The following is a 22,975-nucleotide window of genomic DNA, read 5'->3' as shown; positions in this document are numbered from 1 at the left end:
TGTGCCTTATATGGGCTTAATATCCTAAATTGGCAGGTCGGTCTATACAGCAGCTACATAAAAATATAGTCCGATTTGGTCCAATGAAGAACTTGACCTGCGTATGGAAGAAAAAAATCAAACAAAAACAAGTTAAAGCATGCTAAGATCAGCCGGGACGAATCTTATATACCCTCCACCATGGATTACATTTGTCGAGTTCTTTGCCCAGTATCACTTTTAAGGCAAACAGAGGACAATGGATAAGAAATAATAATACCATGCTATTGGAGCTATATCAATTTATGGTCCGATTCGGACCATACTCGAATTGAATGTTGCAGACCATAGTAGAGGTCATTGTGTACAGTTTCAACCAATTCGGATAACAATTGCACCCTTTAGGGGCTAAAGAAGTAAAATAGGGAAATCGGTTTATTTGGGAGCTGTATCAGGCTATAGACCAATTTAGAACATAATTGACACGCATGTTAAAGGTAATGGAATAAGCCGTTGTACAAAATTTCAAAAAATTCGGATAAGAATTGCGCCCTCTAGGGGTTTAAGAAATATTATCGTGAGATCGGTTTATATGGGAGCTATATCAGGCTATGAAGAAATACCATAAATCTGTAGAATGGTATATATCGAAGTCTTAGACATATATGGCCCCATCTGAACCACACCACATATGGACGACGAAAACGACGTCTAACGCAGTTCAGTACCGAATTTCAGCGAAACTGATTAATATATTGGGTTGCCCAAAAAGTAATTGCGGATTTTTTTTAAAGAAAGTAAATGTATTTTTAATAAAGCTTAGAATGAACTTTAATCAAATATACTTTTTTTACACTTTTTTTCTAAAGCAAGCTAAAAGTAACAGCTGATAACTGACAGAAGAAAGAATGCAATTACAGAGGCACAAGCTGTGAAAAAATTTGTCAACGCCGACTATATGAAAAATCCGCAATAACTTTTTGGGCAACCCAATAGTTTCTATGGGCCTTAGACCTTAATCGGGAGATCAGTCAATATGGGAGGCTATATCAAGATATAGTCCGATCAGGACCATACTCGGTACGGATTTCAGCGAAATCGGTAGATAAATGCGGATTCTATGCGCTTTAGAGCCTAAATCGGAGGATCGGTTTATATGGAAGCTATATCTGGTTATAGACCGATTTGGATCGTACTTAGTATGGTTGTTAGAAAAACCTACAAAACACTACATGCTCAATTTCAGCCAAATCGGACAAAAATTGCGGCTTCCAGGGGCTCAAGAAGTCAAATCGGGCGAACAGTTTATATGGAAGCTGAATCAGATTTTATACCGATTTGAACTGTACTTGGCACAGTTGTTGAAAGTCATAATGGAACACTACATGCAAAAGTTCGGCTAAATCGGACAAAAATTGCGGCTTTCAGGGGCTCAAGAAGTCAAATCGGGAGATCGGTTTATATGGGAACTATATCAGGTTCTTGACTGATTTTAACTGTACTGGACACAGTTGTTAAAAGTCGAACAGCATAAGATCAGCCAAAACGGACAAAAATTGCGGCTTCCAGGGGCTCAAGAAGACAAATCGGGAGATCGGTTAATATGGGAGCTATTTTAAGTTCTTGACCGATTTGAACCATTCTAGGCACATTTGTTGGAAATTACGGCTTGTAAGGGCTCAAGAAGTAAAAACGGGGGATTGGTTTACATAGGAGCTATATCAGGTTCTTAACCGATTTGGTCCGAAGTCCCAAAGAAACACCACACTCAAAATTTCAGCCAAATCGGACAAAATTTGCGTCTCCCAGGGGCTCCAAAAGTCAAATCGGGCTATCGGTTTATATGGGAACTATATCAGGTTCTTGACCGATTTGAACCGTATTTGGCACAATTGTTGAAAGTCATAAGAGAACACCACATTCAAAATCCTAGCCAAATCGGACATATTGCGCCTTTCAAGGGCTCAAGAAGTCAAATCGAGGGATAGGTTCGACCGCTATCGTGATTTCGACAGACGGACGGACGAACATGGCTAGATGACTCAGAACGTCGAAACGATCAAAAATATATCAACATTATTGGCTCTTAGACGAATATTTAGAGGTGTTACAAACGGAATGACTAGATTATTATACTCCCATCCTATGGTGGTGGGTATAAAAATTAGCTGTGCGAAGTTTCAGCTCAATATCTTGGGGGATTAGATTAGTGGGTATAAAAAAAACTGTAGCGCTCTTATTGAAAACCCCAATAAAAAAGACCAAACCCCTCAATCGGGAGATTAGTCTATATGGCAACTATATCTCAATATGGACTGAACCCGATCGTTTCTATGCTTCTTTTCTGGCAACCCTATAAATCGATCAGTAGTCAGAAAACACACACTCGCGTCGACAGAGAGTTATTACTGTATGGATATAAAAGAAGATGAGCACTAAGCTGAGATGAGAATTGAATGGAAATTTAAACATCAACAACAACTACTACTGTCAAAGACAAAGATTGAAGTATGGCCAAAGCATAATTTAAGCGGCAACATAACAAACAACCATACGCGCACACTCACACACCCCCATGCAGCATAGGATCGCTTATTATTGTTTTGAATGTTATACGCAGCGAGAACCCCCTGACTGGCCACTGGTGGCAAATAAACAACAAAATAATGGTGAGCTCGCACACGAATGCAATTCTACTCTGACGAATGCCAGTGAGAGTCGTCCATATGAGCAGCATAGAGCCTTTATACAAACAACATCAACAACAACAACAAAGGGCAATCGTTTAGGCACACGGATGCCGGGCAAATTGAAGTGTCTTTCGTTTAAAGTGCGTGCATGTGTATGTGGGGATATGTGCGTGGTGTTTGTTGTCAGTGTGCGCGATGGTGTGTGCTGCCCCTGTAGTAAAAGAAGCGCGAGGCATGTTGCACATAAGTTGTTGTGTTGTGGGTTGTAGAATCACTTAGAACGTTGATTTTTTTATTCCGTTTCGGGATGTCAATGCAATCAGACGCATAACGGCACACACTAAGCAGTTTAGAGAAAAAAGAAGAATAATTTGAAAAACATTTTTGAATAAAAAGCAATAACAGTAAATGAGGAATATACAAACTTAATAAACGAAAAAAAGAAAAAAAAACAACCGTCAAAACAAAACATTTTTGAAACTAACACAAAATAAAGTGCATAAGAGAAAGATTGGCGCGTGTTTTGTTTACATTCAATTACAACACCAACAACCACTGCTGCCTTAAAACTTCAATGGCATACACACACTCTCAATTAAAAACTACAATAATAACAACAACAATAACTTATAAACAATTTGGTTGCCTTATCATAATTGCCAAGAGTGTAGTCGTGTGCCCACATCAATAGTCCACTATTGAGTATTGTTTACACATTCAACAATTAAACATATATGTAATTAAAATAATAATACATAATTATGTGTATGAATAGCCCAAACTGCATTCAACAATTTCTCATGCCCTAAGGCCATAAATAGTTTGTGGAAATTAAGTGAAAGTTTGAAAAAAGCAAATTAAAAATCCCACCAAGGCGTCTGTTGTTTGAATGCCAAAATGTCAATATTTCTATAACAATGAGTGCATAAACAATTAAGTAGCCAACGAACGAACAAGCAAACACACAAATTATAAAACCATAAAAAAAGTGGAAAAAACATTCAATTGCAGATACGCAGATACAAGTTATTCATACTCGGCAATGTTTTGCTAAGTTATATTTTAAATTTTGGATTTTTCTTAATAACTGCCACAGCGAGCCATCAGCAGCAACATGTTTGTCACTGTGGATAATGCAACAAATACTTTCTTCTCAGGTAAACTACATACTTACATAGATATATGGAAATTTGATGGGTATTTGTAAGGACTTCGAGGGGATTTTTTTGAAGAATTTCCCTTGTTTTTCCAATAGTATTTGTTGGAGTGGAAAATCTGGTTATCAGAACCAAGGATCTATAAGATGTATAATGTGAGCATGTTAATCTGACATGGTAGAACAACAATGATACTATGAGTAACTGATGATAAAGTTTAAACGTCTTTCTCTCTCACTCTATCTCTCTCATTAGAGAATTTGGTATATATAACATATTGTTAGTAATCAAGTTTGTGAGAGTTTAATTAACGATATACAGGTCTGTTCCGGTTTTCGAATTCGCAAAAGGCAAAAAAACTGTTTTTCCTATATTTTCTAAGCTACAGAGGCCTTCGTAGCGCAGAGGTTCGCATGTCCGCATATGACGCTGATCGCCTGGGTTCGAATCCTGGCGAGACCATCAAAAAAAGAGGAGGAGGAGGTTTTCCCCTCCTAATGCTGACAACATTTGTGAGGAACTATGCCATGTAAAAACTTCTCTCCCAAAAGGTGTCGCAATGCGGCACGCATAAAATAAAATAAAATAAAATAAAATAAAATAAAATAAAATAAAATAAAATAAAATAAAATAAAATAAAATAAAATAAAATAAAATAAATTAAAATAAAATAAAATAAAATAAAATAAAATAAAATAAAATAAAATAAAATAAAATAAAATAAAATAAAATAAAATAAAATAAAATAAAATAAAATAAAATAAAATAAAATAAAATAAAATAAAATAAAATAAAATAAAATAAAATAAAATAAAATAAAATAAAATAAAATAAAATAAAATAAAATAAAATAAAATAAAATAAAATAAAATAAAATAAAATAAAATAAAATAAAATAAAATAAAATAAAAGAAAAGAAAAGAAAATAAAATAAAATAATATAAAATAAAATAAAATAAAATAATATAAAATAAAATAAAATAAAATAATATTTAATAAATTTAAATAAAATAAAATAAAATAAAATAAAATAAAATAAAATAAAATAAAATAAAATAAAATAAAATAAAATAAAATAAAATAAAATAAAATAAAATAAAATAAAATAAAATAAAATAAAATAAAATAAAATAAAATAAAATAAAATAAAATAAAATAAAATAAAATAAAATAAAAGAAAAAAAAAGAAAATAAAATAGAATAGAATAAAATAAAATAAAATAAAATAAAATAATATAAAAATAAAATAAAATAAAATAATAAAAAATAAAATAAAATAAGTAAAAGCGTGCTAAGTTCAGCTGGGCCGTATCGTAAGAACTCACCACAATGGATTTTGCTAAAAATGTTAACAAAATAAATTTAGTTAAAGGGCATAATTTTATTCTGCATACCAAACTTCTGTCATACCAAAAAAATTAAAGCTTCTAGGAACCGTACAACGATGAACGAGAGACCGGTTTATACGGGAGCTATATCAGGTTATAGACCGAATTGACCGTACTTGGCACAATTGTTGGAAGCCATAACAGAACACTACATGCGAAATTTCAGCCAAATCGAACAAAAATTGCGTCTTGTAAGGGCTCAAGAGGTCAAATCGGGAGATCGGTTTGTATGGGAGCTATAACAGGTTATAGACCGATTTGAACCGCACTTTGCACAGTTGTTGGAAGTAATAACAGAACACCGCATGCAAAATTTCAGCCAAATTGGACAAAAAAGCGGCTTTTAAGGACTCAATAAATCAAATCGGGAGATCGGGTTATATGGGAACTATGTCAGGTTCTTGACCGATTTCAACTGTACTTAGCACAGTTCGTGAAAGTCATGACAAAGCACTATGTGCAAAATTGTAGCTAAATTGTGCAAAAAATTGAGGCTTGTAAGGGCTCAAGAAGTCAAATCGAGAGATCGGTTTATATGGGAGCTATATCAGGTTATAGACCGATTTTGACTATACTTGACACAGTTGTTTGAAGTTATAACAGAATTCTATGTGCATAATTTCAGCCATATCGGATAAAAACTGCGGCTTGTAAGGGTTATAGAAGTCAAATTGGGAGATCGATTTATATGGAAGCTATATCAGGTTATGGATCGATTCGGACCGCAAGTCTAAACGGTATGAATGTCGAGGGCCCTAATGCAACTTAAATAGCAAATTTTGCCCATGAACATTCCACTAAGGAACACGGGCAAACTTTTCACATATCAATGAGTGCTGTCCGATTCAAGTTTTAAGATTAATGATAAGGGGACTCATTTTTATAGCCGCGTCCCAACGGCTCGCCGCAGTGCGACACCTCTTTGGAGAGAAGTTTTTACATGGCATAGTACCTCACAAATGTTGCCAGCATTAGAAGGGAAAAGCCGCCATTGACACCTTTTTTTTGATGGTTATGCTTGGATTCGTACCCAGGCGTCCAGCGTCATAGGCGGATGCCTATAAAGAGTTACCTGGTAAATAACTTGACAAATGCGATCCATTGAGGAGGATATGTAAGATTCGGCTCGGCCGAACTTAGCACCCTTAGCACACAGATGTTTATCACCTGGAATGAACTTGAGGTACGTTGTTTTGGGCAAAGGTCCGTGGGCACCCGCGTAAAAAAAAACTATCCCGCGGATGTTGCCCAAATATGTTGGGTAAATGTGCTCTACAGAATTGTTGTTGTTGTCGTAGCAGAGTGTTGTGCACTGAGGCGGCAGTTCTTGGCCAATGAAGGACTCCATCGGGTCAATCCGTCACATAGTACCAGCTTCAAGGTATTGCTATAGACTTGCCGAAATGTGGGACGTATGTTACTTTGAAATCTCCTTCACTTTATATTGTAGGAGACAAAATAGCCTTTAATTGGATTTACTTAGGCACCATATTTGAAAAATTTTCAAAATTTTATTTAACAATTATTGAATTAATTAATTTTTTACTTCAATTACGATTGGGATTGAAATAATTTTCAGATTGAATAAATTAATTTTTTAGTTGAAAATGACAAAAATTTCAATCACGGCTGTAATTGAAAAGAAATCGTATTCAATTAAAAAAAATAATTGAATCAATTAACTTTTAATTGATAACGATTTATTTTCAATTAAATTTTTAATTGAAATTTTTTTGCGATTTTTTTCGGTGTAAATGCGCTTAAAATATTTGGGCACCCCGGTAGCCGAATTGGTAGCGTGCTTGGATTACCAGTGCAGCGGTCTTGGGTTCGTTTCCCGCCAAATGCCTTGGTCTGTCGCTACTGTGGTATCACAATGGACTTAAAATTTTCTAAGTGAGTCGGTAAAGGACTACCACTCTTAGCTAACCTAACCTAACCATAATCAGTATTTCGATGTATTACAAACGTAATGACTAGATTAGTATACCCCTCATTCTATGTAAAAGGCATTAATTTCGGCCGGGCAGAACTTTGGATAACCACCTTACGTCATAACACGGTGAAAATGCATCATTTATGAACCCATAACCACTGTATCGAAATATGGCCCCATTTGGCTTAAGCTCGGCACGGACGTCGAAGGGTGTAATACAATTTACTGTTCAAGACGGTAGAGCAGAATATTGGTCTATATGGCAGCTATATTTAAATATAGCCCGATTCCCACCATATTCCGGAAGAAGTATGGGTCTAATACTGTTGTATTAGACCAAATTTCGTTTGAAAACGCATCTTCTATAGGACCAAGAACACAACCGAAAATCGGTACATGTATATGGTAGCTATATCTGTCTGTCTGTCTGTGTGTCTGCTTGTCTGTCTGTCTGTCTGTCATTCAGTCTGTCTGTCTGTCTGTCCGTCTGTCCATGTTAATTTGTGTACAAACTACAGGTCGCAATTTTCATCCCATCGTCTTCAAATTTAGTATCAGCATATTTTTCGTTCAAGAGACGAAGCCTATTGAAATTGAAAAAATCGGTTCAGATTTGTATATAGCTCCCATATATATGTTCGTCCAATTTGCAGTAATACTGCAATAAAATGGTCATTTGTTAACCAATTTTCTCGAAATTTGGTATGGGCGTGTTTTGTTGTTGACCGATTTTCTCGAAAGTTAGCAGGAAGGATTTTCTTATCAATCCCGACATTGCAGGTGAATTTCATAAAAATCGGTTCAGATTTGGATATAGCTCCCATATATATGTTCACCCGATTTGCAGTAATAATGCAATAAAATGATCATTTGTTAACCGATTTTCTCGAAATTTTGTATGGGCGTGTTCTTCAGCCTATAGATGAAGCCTATTGAAATTGGAAAAAATCGGTTCAGATTTGGATATAGCTCCCATATATATGTTCGTCCGATTTGCAGTAATAATGCAGTAAAATGGTCATTTGTAACCCGATTCTCTCGAAATTTTGCAGGAAGGATTTTCTAATGACTCTCAACATTACTGGTCAATTTCATGGAAATCGGTTCAGTATTAGATCTATCTCCCATATCTATGTTCGTCAGATTCCTATTTGGTACGATTAACTTTAGCTGGACAAATACTCTAACTTCAACAACTAAATGCTAACAATAAGTTGTCTAAATTAGACAGGAAAGCCATAAATCATAATTAACAAACTAAAACAAAACTAGACTCAACTTCAGCAGTTTTCCTCAAACTCCCATGCGTCTATGAATTATGATTTGGTTGACAACACAGCACACCACATCAAAAAATCACTGTTAACCATTTAATTGACATCAGCATCATCAGCAGCAGCAACTATGCTGCACAGCTCACTGTTATGATGCAGTGACATCCAACAATTGCTATTTAGCGCCCTATAGGCATAAATTGTAACACTGAGATAGAGAGGCTCGGACAGACAATAAGTACTCCAATAAGCTAAGGGCGACAAACTCTACACATAGAAGAGTGAAAAAATATGACAATTGTTAAAAATCAAATGGCTGTTTCCGCTTTGTTACACTACAAGTTCTTGATGAGTTTCATAAGGCTTTGGCGATTCAATAAAAAACGGAAGTTTAAGGGAGATGAATAGAAGGCCGAACAATGATTTTTGTTATCTTTTTTTTTTAATACGTCTGTGGGGCCTTTTTTAAGGCACTTCATTCACATGTATATTTGCCCAAAGATTTCATTAATTTCTTTTTCTTTCTTTCTTTTTTGATTTTTCAGATAATCCCTATTACTTCTACAATGATCCCAAATCGCCTTGCACTCCGGACTCTCAGAGTTCCAACAAAGGTTTTTCCATCTTCAAACGTCGCAACTCCAAAGGCAACAGTCCACGCGTTAGCATACCGGAACAAACACGATTTATTACATCGGCAAATCTTGATACCACCGCCACATTAACATTGGGAAGTCCGCGTAGTGGATTTGGCATGCATGTAAGTTGAAAAGGAACAGCAAGTGGGAAATAGGGGGGGGGGACATGGACATGTCATGCACTTGTAATTCCCATTAATCACGTTATTAAAGAGGGCAAGTGCAAATGCAAGATTGATGAGGAAATCATAAAAGCACAAAAAAAAACTTCCTTTTATAGTTTTTCCAATGGTTCTAAGCAAACATTCTTTTCTTTTTGTCCGATTTGATTTTTAGCAATCTTTTGAACTGCAGCCATTGATGTCCCATCATTTGCCCCATCATGCACATCAGCATCATCATCAGCAGACGGCATCGTTACACCAAAGACGTCAACGCTCATCGAATTCACATTCAGATTCCTGTCGCGAACGTTTGGGTTCCTGCAGTGAATCGTCAACAGCCAATCATAGTTTTGATGATGCTTTCAATGACTCCACATCGCCAAGGTAAGACAAAAAAATTCACCCTTTTTTCCCTAAAGTTCTCTAAAAATAGTTGCCTTGATCTTTGTGACAATTTTTTTTTTTTGTATGCTCCTTCAACATCTCCACTCTTCAAAAATTTAAGCAGCTGTTGATGGCGTTGTTTTTTGTTGCCCCAAACACCCCTTCAACAGTTTGTCTAACTTGAGGAAAAACCTAATCTTGCTGAAATCTGCTTCTTTTTACTATTATCCCATATATCCCCTTAAGCGAAAACGTGAAGATTTAAATGTCTTTGTTGAAATGTTCCCTTGTTTGCAATTTTAGCAAAACCCATCCCCATCATCATTCGCTTCATCATCATCATACATTGCCAACAGTTGGTGGACGACGTCACTCCTTTAGCAATTGGCGTCAGACTAGTGAGCGTCATACCTCAGCCCATCATAAGGCTGGAGCTTCCACCCTAACAACAAATGATGAAGTGCCACAAATGATGGCACCACGTCCACCGGTCATATCGCCTAATAAATATCTTGGTGGCGGTTCACACAGAAGACGAGGTAAGTTTGAGGACTTAAATTTATTTTAGATTGTTTTAAATTGAATGGTGGAATCATAATTTTATTTAGATTTTTTGATCATTAAAAAAAATGCCTACATTTAGGGGCTAATTTCATTGAACTAGGGGGAAAATATTACAAAGCATATACACAACTGCCTACATTTAGGGGCTAATTTCATAGAACTAGCGGAAAAATATTACAAAGCATACACTCAAAAATAGATTATTAAGAATTTTTGATTTTCTTCCTGATAGATGGATTTGCGGTAGCGGTTTTGAGACTAAACTAGTAAAAGCGTGATATGCGTGGAATCATAATTTTATTTAGATTTTTTGATCATCAAAAAAAAAATTGCCTACATTTAGGGGCTAATTTCATTGAACTAGGGGGAAATATTACAAAGTATTTACACAACTGCCTACATTTAGGGACTAATTTCATTTAATTAGGGGAAAAATATTACAAAGCATACATACAAAAACATATTATTAAGAATCTTTGATTTGTTCCTGATAGATGGATTTTGCGGTAGCGGTTTTGAGACCAAACAAGTAAAAGCGTGATATGTTCGGTCGGGCCGAATCTTTTGTACCCTCCAGAATGGATCGCAAATGTTATGCTCTTTGACCGTTATATGTCTTTAGGCAAACAAAGGATAATCTATAAGAACTGGAGGCTCAAGAAGTATAAACGGGAGATCGATTTATATAATTATATAAACTTCGTTAATAGTATTCAGTTACGACTTCCAACAACTGTGTCAAGTACAGTTGTTGGAACAACAGTCAAATGTCAAGTACAGTTGGAATTGGTCTATAACCTGACATAGGTCCCATATAACCTGATCCCCCGAGTTAACACCTTAAGCCTCTGATGTCCCATATTAACCTATCTCCCGATTTGACATATTTAACCCCAAGAACCCGCAATTACAATTCGATTGAGCTGAAATTTTGCAGGTAGTGTTCGGTAATGACTTCCAACAACTGCGTCAAGTGCGTCCCATTTTAACCCGATCTCTCGATTTGGCTTCTTAGCCCCTACAGTCCGTAATTTTTTTTCGGAAATCGGTCTATAACTTGATATAGCTCTCATATAACCCAATCTCCCGATTTGACATCTTGAGCATCTGCAGTCCGTAATTTATGTCCGATTAAGCTAAAATTTTCGACGTAGTGTTCTATTACGACTTCCAACAACTTTGCCAAGTACAGTTGAAATATGTCCGAGCTAAAACCTGATATAGCTCGGAGTTTTATAAAAACAAATGAAATTTGATTTAACTTAAAATGCGTATATCTCCTTAAACATAAGATTTAACACTACGTGATTGCTGATTTGAAAGTAGTCTTAAGCCATAAAATGTATAGGTTTAAGTTTCGGTAAAAATTAAATATTTTGGTTTAAAATAAGAGCCCAAAAAATTTGGTGTAATCAGTTTATGCATTACCCTGATTTGGCATTTTTGATACATCAGCTACTTGCGGGAGGGTACGTCTCCTTTAGATATCGTAAAATTGAGTATGGAAATATTTCACCACGAATTATTTTGACCTTAAGTCTACGTTGGTCCTACAAACAACACACAAATTGATGTTTATGCCTCCATCATAGGATGGTGAGAAAATCCACTGTGAAGCGTTGGTTGGCGTGACGGACTATAATGCTGAAAGCCTAGATTCAAATCAAAACCAGTAAGGAAGGGCAAAAGTCGGGTTGAGTCGGACAAAGCCCTACACCACCGAGTCTACTTATTTTTTTACCCACCACCGAAGGGTGGGGGTATATTCATATATTTATTACATTTGCTACACATCGAAATATTCATTTCCGACCCTATAAAGTATATATATTCTTGATCGTCGTAAAAATCTAAGACGATATAGCCTAGTCCATCCGTGTGTCTTTTAAATTAAGCTACAGTCTTTAAGAAAAGAAATATTGCGCTGTCACTTTGCACAGTTTCATTTTTGTCCATAGGCAGGTTTAGTTCGAAGATCGTCTATATCGGACTATATCTTGATGTAGCCCTCATACACAGTTCTGATGATTTAAGGTCTTAGGCCCAAAAAAGCCAAGTTTATTGTCCGATTTTGCTGAAATTTGGACAGTGAGTTATGTTAGGCCCTTCGACATTTTTTTTTTTAATTTGGTTAAGATCAGTCCAGATTTGTCATATAGGTCAATCTCTTGATTTAAGGTCTTGGCCCCATAAAAGGCGCATTTTTTCCGATTTCGCAGAAATTTAGGACAGTGAGTTAGGTTAGGCCCATCGATATTCTTCTTCAATTTGACTCAGATCGGTTTAGATTTGGATATAGATGTCATATAGACCGATCTCTCGATTAAAGTCTTGGCCCCATAAAAGGTACATTTATAATCTGATTTCGCTGAAATTTGACATCCGTGGCCTATATGGCTCAGATCGGTCTATATTTGAATGTAGCTGCCAAAAAGACCAATATTTTGTTCTACAAAATTTAACAGTGACTTGTATTTGCTGCTGGGCCATAACGGAGTAAGAGGAAATGAAAGGGCAGACGATTTGGCAGTGAAGGCCAGTCAATAAACTTGGTTAACCCAAAGCCTTTCGGGTCGACGCAGTCCAAGTTAAGGGAGTGGGCGGCGAATGCGCATGCAACATTGTGGAACAACGAAACGATCGGTGGGACGGCGAAAATCCTACTCGGGGATCGAGATCATAAGAAGACGAGGCTATTACTGAAAGGAAGCAAGAAGGAGGTCAGTATAGCTATTGGTAGCATAACGGAACATATAGGACTACGAGCGCAAATCGGTGTGAAATTGGTGCGGCAAGTGATAGCATGTGTAAGGCATGCGGGGAAGATGATGAGACGTTGGAGCATTTCCTAGAGCAGATACCGGCACTTAGGTGGGGACACAGTACCAGACATGAACCATCTTAGAGGAGGGGTACTGAAAACAATTAAGGATTTTGTAAGCAGCACGGAATTCCTAACTTAAAATTTTCTTTTAAGAGGTTACTTTATAGTTTTTAGAGCGCAAAACAAACCGAATACTGGCTTAGGTGTATGTCCAAAGTGTCATGGGGCTGTATTAATATCTGCATCCTCTTTTCAAGCTAACCTAACCTTACCAGTATTTATTAGACCACTCAACGTCCGTTCCAAATTTGGTCCAAATCGGACCATATTTAGATATAGCTGCCATAAATTATGCCCGAGGTGGTGGGTGTCAAAAGTTTGACCCAGCTGAACTAAATACCTTTTTAATACCTTACATTGTAAGATTTTCTTACGACTTAAGTTGTTGCTACTACAGCCTTAAGAGGCCATATCGGATGTAAGATATAATATGGGAGCTATTTCTAAATCTGAACCGATTTGTATAAAATCTCGTACACATACTGGAACTTTTTTTCGCAATACTGAGGTTCTTAGCTTCATCGAAATTTAGAAATATTTATAAAGTTAATTGAGTTTTTCTTTTAACTTAAAATGGTTGTATCTCCTTAAATAAAAGATAACTACTAAAGTTCCGGTTGACAATATAGTACAGCTGTAGAATTAAGTTTCGGATGTAAAATGTAAACTGTATTTATCTTTAGTTAAAATAGTGGCTGTATATGCACAATTTAATTGGACAACTATTGTCACCTGTAACTTCATTACAAGCACACATAGGCTGACGGACATTGTTTAATAGATTTAGAAAATGTCGATCCAAGTCCATGTCGATCGGTATACATATTATTGGGTTTAGCTTCTCTTTTCGTTGGAGTTAAAACATCTTGAAGTTATAGTACCCTGTACCACAGTATATGCATATTTAGACTGTGCACAATAACCCAAATGAAATAAGTTATCATGAACTAGGTCTAGGTAAATAAGTACCAACTTCAAAAATGAAGGGTATATAAGGCTCGGTACGTTCGAACTTCTGCTCGTAAACTATAGCTCTTATCGAGCCACTGTGTCTGATAAGTAAGCATGTCACCAATGACGCTGAGCGCATTGCGAGATCAAAAATTTTTTTCAGCGGTAGTTATCAGCTAAAAAAAGGCTGGCCTTCAGCCTTTTGTGCTCCTAAGCGACATCTTAATCGGATTGAGCTGTAAAAAGCAGGTCCTTTGACATACATAGAGCACCCATTGAAGTGAGAGAAATCTTTGTCCTGTTTCTTCATAGCATATTTGTGGGACGATTTTCATAAAGCTCCCAAATAAAACCGATCATTCGATCAATTCGTATCCTGTACTAAAATTTTGAGTATAATAATCTGGTATGACTTCCTAAAATTGGATTTTTCTAAAGAGATGCTCTTTTCTCAAATATTTCTTAGAAATACATCTCCTTATATAAAATTCCTTCATATATTTTACACAGATATGTGTTAAATTTTTTTATTTCCTTGTTTAATTTGTTGCATTGTTCCTGTATTTTAAAAAATGCCACCACAACAAACCATAATCCCTTTGTAGAAACATTGTTTACCATTGTTGAGACTCCCCAGACCACACCTCTTCTCTGGCAATTAATTTACAATATACAAGTGTCAATTTGTGAAAAAACTTCTAGGAGAAGTCGACATAAACTATTGCACATCATTAAAACAACTTCACAAATGAAGCTAATGACACCACTCAAGGAACACAGCCATATTGTCGTAGATGACCAGACCAGAAGACTAAGAAAACTTATTAATTCCTGACCATTTTTAAATGTCATTTTTTATAAATTCAATATTGTCAATGTCAAAACTACGTTTAAATGTCACTTTTATTTACAATGCAACGAAAACACAACCAATGAACAGAGAGAAAAAAAGTAGCAGCAATAAAACGAAAACAAGCCACAATGCAATCATCAATGTGAGACTAGCTTGTAAGATAGTAATTAGTAACCTGATATGCAAAGGGATACACAGGGAAAAATTTTGATGACACAGTGGTGTGAAGATTGGCAAGCTATCCGGTTTGTCCTCCTACTAATGCTGGCAAGGTTTTTCTTATAAACTAAAAATGTCTATATCTCCTTCGCTATATAACTGTCTATATCTCCTTATAAGCTAATTTCGAATCCATGAATTAAACTTTAACAGTAAAAAGGCGGGCCGAACTTTGGACACCCACCTCCTAGGATATTTATATTAAACACCTTTCGTCTTAATATGATGAAAAATTTATCACTTATGAACCCATAAAAGCTAATTGCAAATATAGTCCAATCTCCACCTTATTGAAGAAGGCTATAAAAGTTTCTAGCACAACTCTTTGTCACAAATTCATTGCTTAAAATTCATCTTTTATGACCCAAACAACTTAAATTTGGAGATCGGTATATGTATGTGGCACTTACATCCAAATATTGACCGATCTAAACGATATAGTGCACGGATATCGAAGAGTAAAACAGAGCTAACTGTGCCAAAACTCAACGAAATCGGGCAACAAATGCACCATTTTTTATAGGTCCTAGACCTTAAATCGGGAGATCGGTCTATAAGGCAAATATATCTAAATATAGACCCAGCTGGGCCAAATCAAACAAAAATATCGAGGGGCCTAATATATGTAAATAATTGTCCCAAGTTTCAGCGAAATCAGACAATAAATGCGCCTTTTGTGAGCCCAAAACCCTAGATCGGGAGAAAGGTCTATGCAAATTGCAAATTTTGCCCATGAACATTCCACTAAGGAACAGGGGCAAACCAGGTGAGAAAGGTCTATATGACAGCTATATCCAAATCTAGACCGAACTGGGCCACGTTGAATAACAATGACGAGAGGCCTAACGCAGCTTACTGTCCCAAATTTCATCTTAATCTTATAATAATTGGAGGCCACCGTAGCGCTGAGGTTAGCATGTCCGCGTTTGACGCTGAAAGCCTGGGTTCGAATCAAGGTGAGACCATCAGAAAAAATTTTCAGCGGTGGTTTTCCCCTCCTAATACTGGCAATATTTGTGAGGTACTATGTCATGTAAAATTTCTTTCCAAAGAGGTGTCGCAATGCGACACGCCGTTCAAACTCGGCTATAAAAAGGAGGCCCCTTATCATTGAGCAGCCCTCATTGATTTGTGAGAAGTTTGCCCCTGTTCCTTGGTGAAATGTTCATGGGCAAAAATTTGCAAATTTTTTTAATAATTATTGTGGCTTTAATGACCATTAGACCTTAAATTCGTAGATCGGTCTATATGGGAGCTATATCAAGATATAGTCCGATATAATCCATCTTTGAACTTAACCTGGCTATGCATTTACAATAAAACAATCTGTGCGAAGCTTCAGCTCAATACCTCTATTTCTTAAGACTGTAGCATGATTTCAACAGACAGATCGATGGACAGACAAGAATAGATCGTCTTAGATTTTAACGACGATCAGGAATTTCTATACTTTAAAGGGTCGCAAATAGAAGGCCACCGTAGCGCAGAGGTTAGCATGTCCGCCTATGACGCTGAACGCCTGGCTTCGAATCCAGGCGAGAACATCAGAAAAAATTTTCCCAGGTTATTATCCCCTCCTAATGCTAGCGATAGAGGAACTGAAGCATCTGGTATGGCAGCCATGTTAAAGCTTCTCCTAAAAGAGGTGTGGCACTGCGACATGCTATCCGAACTCGGCTATAAAAAGGAGTCTCCTTAACATTGAGCTTAAAATTTGAATCGTACAGCACTTAGTGACATGTAAGAAGAGTTTGCCCTACTTTCTTAGTTGAATGTTCATGGCCAAATTTGCCCTAGTTTCTTAGTGGAATGTTCATGGCCAAATTTGCATTGCATATGCAGGGTGGCAAATGGATATTTCGATGTGTTGCAAACGGAATGACAAAATGAATATTCCCCCATTCTTTGGTGGTGGGTATAAAAATGTTTGTAAAATTAGATAAAATTTTATATGAACTTAAAATGATTGTAAATCCTTTAAACCCAAGTTGCAGATGCATATTGAAAAGAAGACTTATGAAACTTTAGCTGAACTCGGTAAATTTTTCAAGGATTTTTTTTTCTTTGCTACACTTAACGATTTTTTTTTTAAGTAGCAAAAATATTTCCAAAAATAACAGTTTTTGTCTGCTGAAAATGGGAAAGCAGACATGACAGCTGTTTCGGCAAACAGAGAACTGCTGTTTTAGCCAACATTTTCGTCTGCTATATCAACTAACAAAATCTGCTGTATTTTATTTTATTTATTTTAGTTTTTTCTATTCTTCTATTGAGCAGCAGACATTTTCAGCAAACAACAATCGTTTAACAGGTAGCTTGCTGGTATGAAATTGTAAACATTTTGCTAACTACCGCTGTAACAGCAGCAAAATTAATTATGTACAGTTAGCAGCCATAAATGCCAACATTTTATTACTAAAATCGAAGAAATCTAATGTACCCACGGAAGCAATAAATTCCAACATTATCAGCGGATTAGGTTAACTTCAATACTGAATATGCAATGGTGTGAATAGCACGGAAAATTGAGGATGAGGATAGTGTATATGGAAGACATTAACTACTTCTGGTGAAGTAGCAGGATCTGACTTGAGAAACTGTGTGAAAGATGCAACGTCGTATTATAAGTGTAAGCTAACGACATCTGTAGTTTTGTCAATTATATACTGTTCAAAGTACCTAAAGATACGTCGGACATTTTTGTAGGGATTTTGGAATTTCCCTTAAAGAATATTCTTCGTCTGTCCTGCTATACTTTTACCCCATTGGGCTAATTCTACATCTATTCACAGTTTCTCAATGCAGATCCAGCTACTTCAGGCGTGAAGAAGTTAAGGTTTTCCATATTCACTGTCGGTAGTAAATCCTCCTTTTTCCGTGCTACCCACATCATTGCATGTTCAGCATTGATGTTGACCTAATCCTCCTGAATATGACATTCATTGCTAATTTAGTTTCCGTGGAAACATTTGATCTGTTCGATTTTAGTCAGCTGATATAATGGGGAGGAATTTTCGTACCTCACTGCACTGTTACCAAACGACCAAATTTTTCTGGCACCCAGTTTCTTTATTGTTTCCATATCTAATGTCGACACGAATGTCGTGTTTAACGCAGATGCCTGCCATTACGGCCCAAACCTCCGAGGCCCAAGGGTGAATACAATGCGTCTACCAATGCCCCCACATGTGGTGTCGGCAGTAATTCACCCTATTTTCCCATTAATTCCATATATTCCTCTTATCATTTGATATACCAAAGAAAATTTGGGTTATTATTCGCCCTGCCGCTTTGAAACCCCGTTGAGTACCTAAGACATTTACATCGTGCAACCTTAAATTTAAAGTATTTCATTTAAATTTTTCCAAGTGTAGTCTGTCTGTCATTCTCCATAGTAGTACTGGTCATCATCCTATCACAATGGCAAAATAATCACCATAACAAAACACAAATAAAGGTTGGGGTAGGATTTGTGGCTAACAATAGGCCAGAGAAGCATTCGATGCATTTGTTTGCATTTTGTGTTTTTTCGGCTTATAACAATTCTAGGCATTTTTTCAATATTGCTCCCAATGAAAATGGTAATAATTTCCTATCTTTCATGATGGCATAACTTTAGTTGTTTTCGCCCCCCCTCCCAACGATCATGGCGACGACCGTGTTAAGCAAAGGTGTTGAGACTTACAGAAAAAAAACACAATCACTTGTTTAAATAAACTGTAATACGGCTGCTGTTGTTGGTCAATATCACAAAAATAAGTGGCGCCTCATGTATGCATGCATACATATTATGGGGTTTTCATTTTCCTTCTCCTATTAGAGGGGGCTATAACTTAACGATCCATACGTGCTGAAGAGAATAAATGCATGCAATGCGCATGCCTACCGTCTATCAAGGGCTGTGTTTTGTTTTGGGATTTGAATGATATTCCGCATTGCACTCATCGTCTACAGGATGTCAAGATGGTTGTAGCCAATAATTTTGATTAGAGTCTACCTGGTCTGGCCATACTGACTTGCTGTGACTGATAAGTGTTAGATTCAAGGCAATCAATTCATTTCCAGTTGACATTGATTTTAAATTCAATATTCAGTGAGACTAGTAGTTTCTAGGAAAACTTTTGGTTAAGACAACTACACTTGCGGTTGGCTGGGTTTGTTATCAACAATAAGCTGTCGTAATACATCACTAATGGTGCAATTGATTGCTTTGTTAGAGAGAATATTAAATAGAACATTTAAATCAGTAAACTGTCTTTAATGAAAAAATCTAAATATAAACTTCCAGTGACAGAGGGTTATTTTTAAAGAATTTTGAAAACTAGGTTAGGTTGTGTTGAAAGGGATAAAATAGATAGATATCTGTCTGGAGGTCTCTAGACATATATCTTGGCTGGTATGCCGCCAATAAAAATGTCTGCATCGTATATATGTAACTTAAAATGGTTGTATCTTCTTAAATTGATTCGATATGTAAGTAATTCTGTAGAGCTAAGATTAACCTACAATGTCTTGAAAGGAATTCAATAAGTAGTTTTCAGCATTGACTATTCCCTCAGTTTTCTCAAAGACCTTATTAAATTTAATAATCGTAGGTCATAGTCAATGAAGTCTCCATAGCACCTCTTATTTCTAATAAACATACATATAAGCTATTCTGGATCTTTACAGAATCCACTTTCTTGTTAACAGACGATCACTAATCAAAATTATTGGACCTATTTTTAAAAATTATTTTTCATTATTATTTCTTTTTTTCAATGGCCACCATTACACAAATTTGTAAAGAATTTTTTTTACAATCAACGCATTTTTTTGTCTTTCTTGTTTTCACAGTTCCATAATTCCTGGAACTTTTAAAAAACTTTTTGTTTGTAAATTGAGCAGTTTTCCATTTACACATAGCCAAGCATTTATACGAGTATGTGTAAAGGCAAAAAGGAGTTCACAGAATTATAAACAATAATAAATACGCAAGAAATTACAGAAAATTTTGGTTTAGCTGCATTTGGTGTTGCCGATTGTTCAGGCATCTTGTTGCATATCACATGAACTTTGTGTTTTGTTTAAGTCCCAACCCATAACAGACATTAACATTAACGCAAAGTAAAACAAAAACACCATCAGAGTCAAAAAGCACCAAAGAGCCGCCAGTCATGTCTGCCAGCCATCATCAACAATCTGATGAACAGATGTTCCCTTTTTTCTTGTTCTTGTCTTTAGGAAGAAATATGAACAGATAATGCAAGTGTGCCAAAAGTAGAAGTAGAAATCAGTCGAATAATGATGAATGTACTGGAAAATTATGGACTTGTACAGACATATGTTCTCATAAGACTGAAAAAATCAACCAAAAACAAAAACGAACTTAAAACAGCTCATAAACATTTAACAGTGTGTTGAGGGTGGGTGGAGGTGGAGAAAAACCCTGGACTACATATGAGAAACCAAAGGGCAAAAATTCATAGAATAAAACACAAAGTTTCTTGATTATAGTTTCGAATTGTGTGGTACACGAACTCTGTGTTAGAACTTGCCATTCATATACACCTGCAATAACTCAAACATTTGGCCATCAGGGAAATAAAAGGCTGATAGTTTCATATATTCGCTTTCAGTTTGCCAGTCACATGTTGCCCCTATCCATGGCACAGCAGTTGGGAAGAATATTTTTGGGTGGTGTTTGTGAAATATTTCAACGGGTTTCCATAGACAAACTTTATTTGCTCCCTCGCCCATTCAATAGTTTTCATTTCAATGGCCCCATAAGGAAGTAAAAGTGAAAACGTAAAGGAAAGTTGGTGTTTTTTTTTTTCATACTTTTTGATTTTTCCCAACATTTTTGATTGACTGTAAAAGGTATATGAAAGAAGTGATGTTGAGAAAATAAACACATGGGTTATGATGGGGCGTTGCGGCAGATACGAGTGTGTAAATTTTAACAGTGGTTTCAAAAAAGAGGGGACAGATGGTAACATCCAGGAACATTTAACCAGGAAACTTGGCGGGTCTTGGTTATAAGATTTGAAAATGATTTAATTTTTCTTATAAATATAGCCTTTTCGAGCGACGCGCTATTTGGACTCGGTATAAAATGAGAGGCCTCATATCATTGAGCTAAAACTTGAATAGGACTGCACTCTTTGATATGAGAGTAGTATCTCCTGTCCCTTAATGGAATGTTCATGCGAAAATATGTACTATAATATCAAAAAAAAAATAGTTGAGCTGACAATACTCATCCTTCGTAATTTAAGCGAAGGCGTGTAACCCTTCCATAAGCTCCAAAAGTTAAATTGAAAAATTAAAGGGGCGTAAAAACGAAATTTGTAGCGAAAAGGTAATGAAAATAAAAAGGAAAAGAAAGAAAAAGCGGCCATATCTTTGAATACCTTTCTCAAAAAGAGATCGATTTATATAAGAGGCTATATTAAATAACGAACGAGATGGATTATGCTTATCTTTGCTGCTAGAACCCATTAAAACATTACGAGTAAAATTTAAACCAAATCGGATAATAATAGTACCGTCTAAAGCCTCAAGAAGTAAAATCATTGATGTTACTCTCCATGGATCTTGAAAGTCAAATCAAACACCATGTGCCATGTATCAAATATATGGGATGATATAAGCGCTTTCTAGGGGCCTAACATTAAATTGTAACATCAATTTATCTAGAAGCTATATTCAAACCGTTCCAGCCCAATTACAATTCTTAACGGCCTATATCAATATAAAATTCTTAATTTCTTAAAAAAAGTCAGAATGCATTCACCAAACAGACATAAGGACAATGCTTTATCGACTTAGGGTCTAACACCAACTATAAATAAGCAAAATCGCCTAGCACCCGGAACACCTTGATAGAGAAATCTGATGAGAACGTTAATAACATTTTTCAACTTAACTTAAAATGCTTGTATCTTCCTAATGAATAAAATCCTGTCCGAAAGGCACTGAGTGCGCTCTTACCTGTGTTAGCTCCGATCAAAGCATTTTTAAGAATTAGTAGGGATAATAATTTCCTTATAACATGAAATTATTTTTTTCTAAATATTATTTTATCTCAATATTATTATAACCTACACAACCACTGTGGTACAGGGTACTTAACTTTGTGCATTTGTTTGTTACGCTAAGGAGGAGAAGAGCTAGACCCATTGATAAGAGTACTGATCGGCTTAGAATCATTTTCTGATTCGATTTAGCTATTTTCGTCTGATGTCCACGTAATCTTGTGAGGAAGGTACAGGTCGCATTTGTGATTTGATGTGTGGGTTTGGAAGTTATATGGAATAAAACCGCTAATTGACTTGACAAATTTATATTGGTCCTATTATTTTGACCGCAGCTAAATATCTCTCATCCGATATGGCATTATACGTTTATAGAAGCCACAAATGTGGTCCAATATTTACAAAATAAAGGAAGCGTTTTGGTTTGATGTCTTAGTATGTGCGCAAAATTTCATAAAAATCGGTCCAGGTTTACTCTTACACAAAACTTTCATTCGAAAGGGCCTTTCAAAACTGTTGAAACCAAAATTTTGGTCCGATCATTACAATATTTAGCGTTTCATTCGATATTGCAATAGGTTAAAAATTAAATTTGACTAGATTTTGACATCTTAGAACCTAAAAAAGTACGTAGACTCGGTAGTGTAAGGTATTGTATAGTCGGCTCGGCTTTTATGCTCTTATCTGCTTTTATCTCTCTATAGTATAAAAGAAGTGTAGACGTGTTAAGTTCGGCAGGGCCGAATCTTGAGGACTCACTACCAAAAATTCTATTAAAAGTTTGCACAAAATTATTTTAATTGAATTGAACTATGCATACTTTATTTCTGCCATACCAGTAAAAAAATCGTAGAGGGGTTGTGGAAGGCTAGTCAGGA

The 22,975-nt window shown here is 35.9% G+C and overlaps 1 protein-coding gene across 2 annotated transcripts in view; it reads left to right on the top strand.

Annotated features, from left to right (window-relative positions):
• Nucleotides 1–22,975, top strand: part of LOC106091641 (uncharacterized) — a 171,543-nt gene that overhangs the window by 81,085 nt on the left and 67,483 nt on the right. Inside the window, exons 2-4 of one of the 2 annotated variants that reach the window (XM_059363579.1) lie at nt 8,970–9,184; nt 9,399–9,610; nt 9,914–10,149. In XM_059363579.1, coding sequence (XP_059219562.1) covers nt 8,970–9,184; nt 9,399–9,610; nt 9,914–10,149 — 663 coding nt within the window. Of the gene's footprint in view, nt 1–8,969; nt 9,185–9,398; nt 9,611–9,913; nt 10,150–22,975 lie in introns of those variants that run through there. The other variant, XM_013258228.2, reaches the window with a different exon arrangement.

This window comes from Stomoxys calcitrans, chromosome 2 (assembly GCF_963082655.1).
Source record: "Stomoxys calcitrans chromosome 2, idStoCalc2.1, whole genome shotgun sequence".
Taxonomy (NCBI): domain Eukaryota; kingdom Metazoa; phylum Arthropoda; class Insecta; order Diptera; family Muscidae; genus Stomoxys; species Stomoxys calcitrans.
Note: the sequence above shows the minus strand (reverse complement) of the source record. Positions and strands in the feature narration are given on the sequence as shown.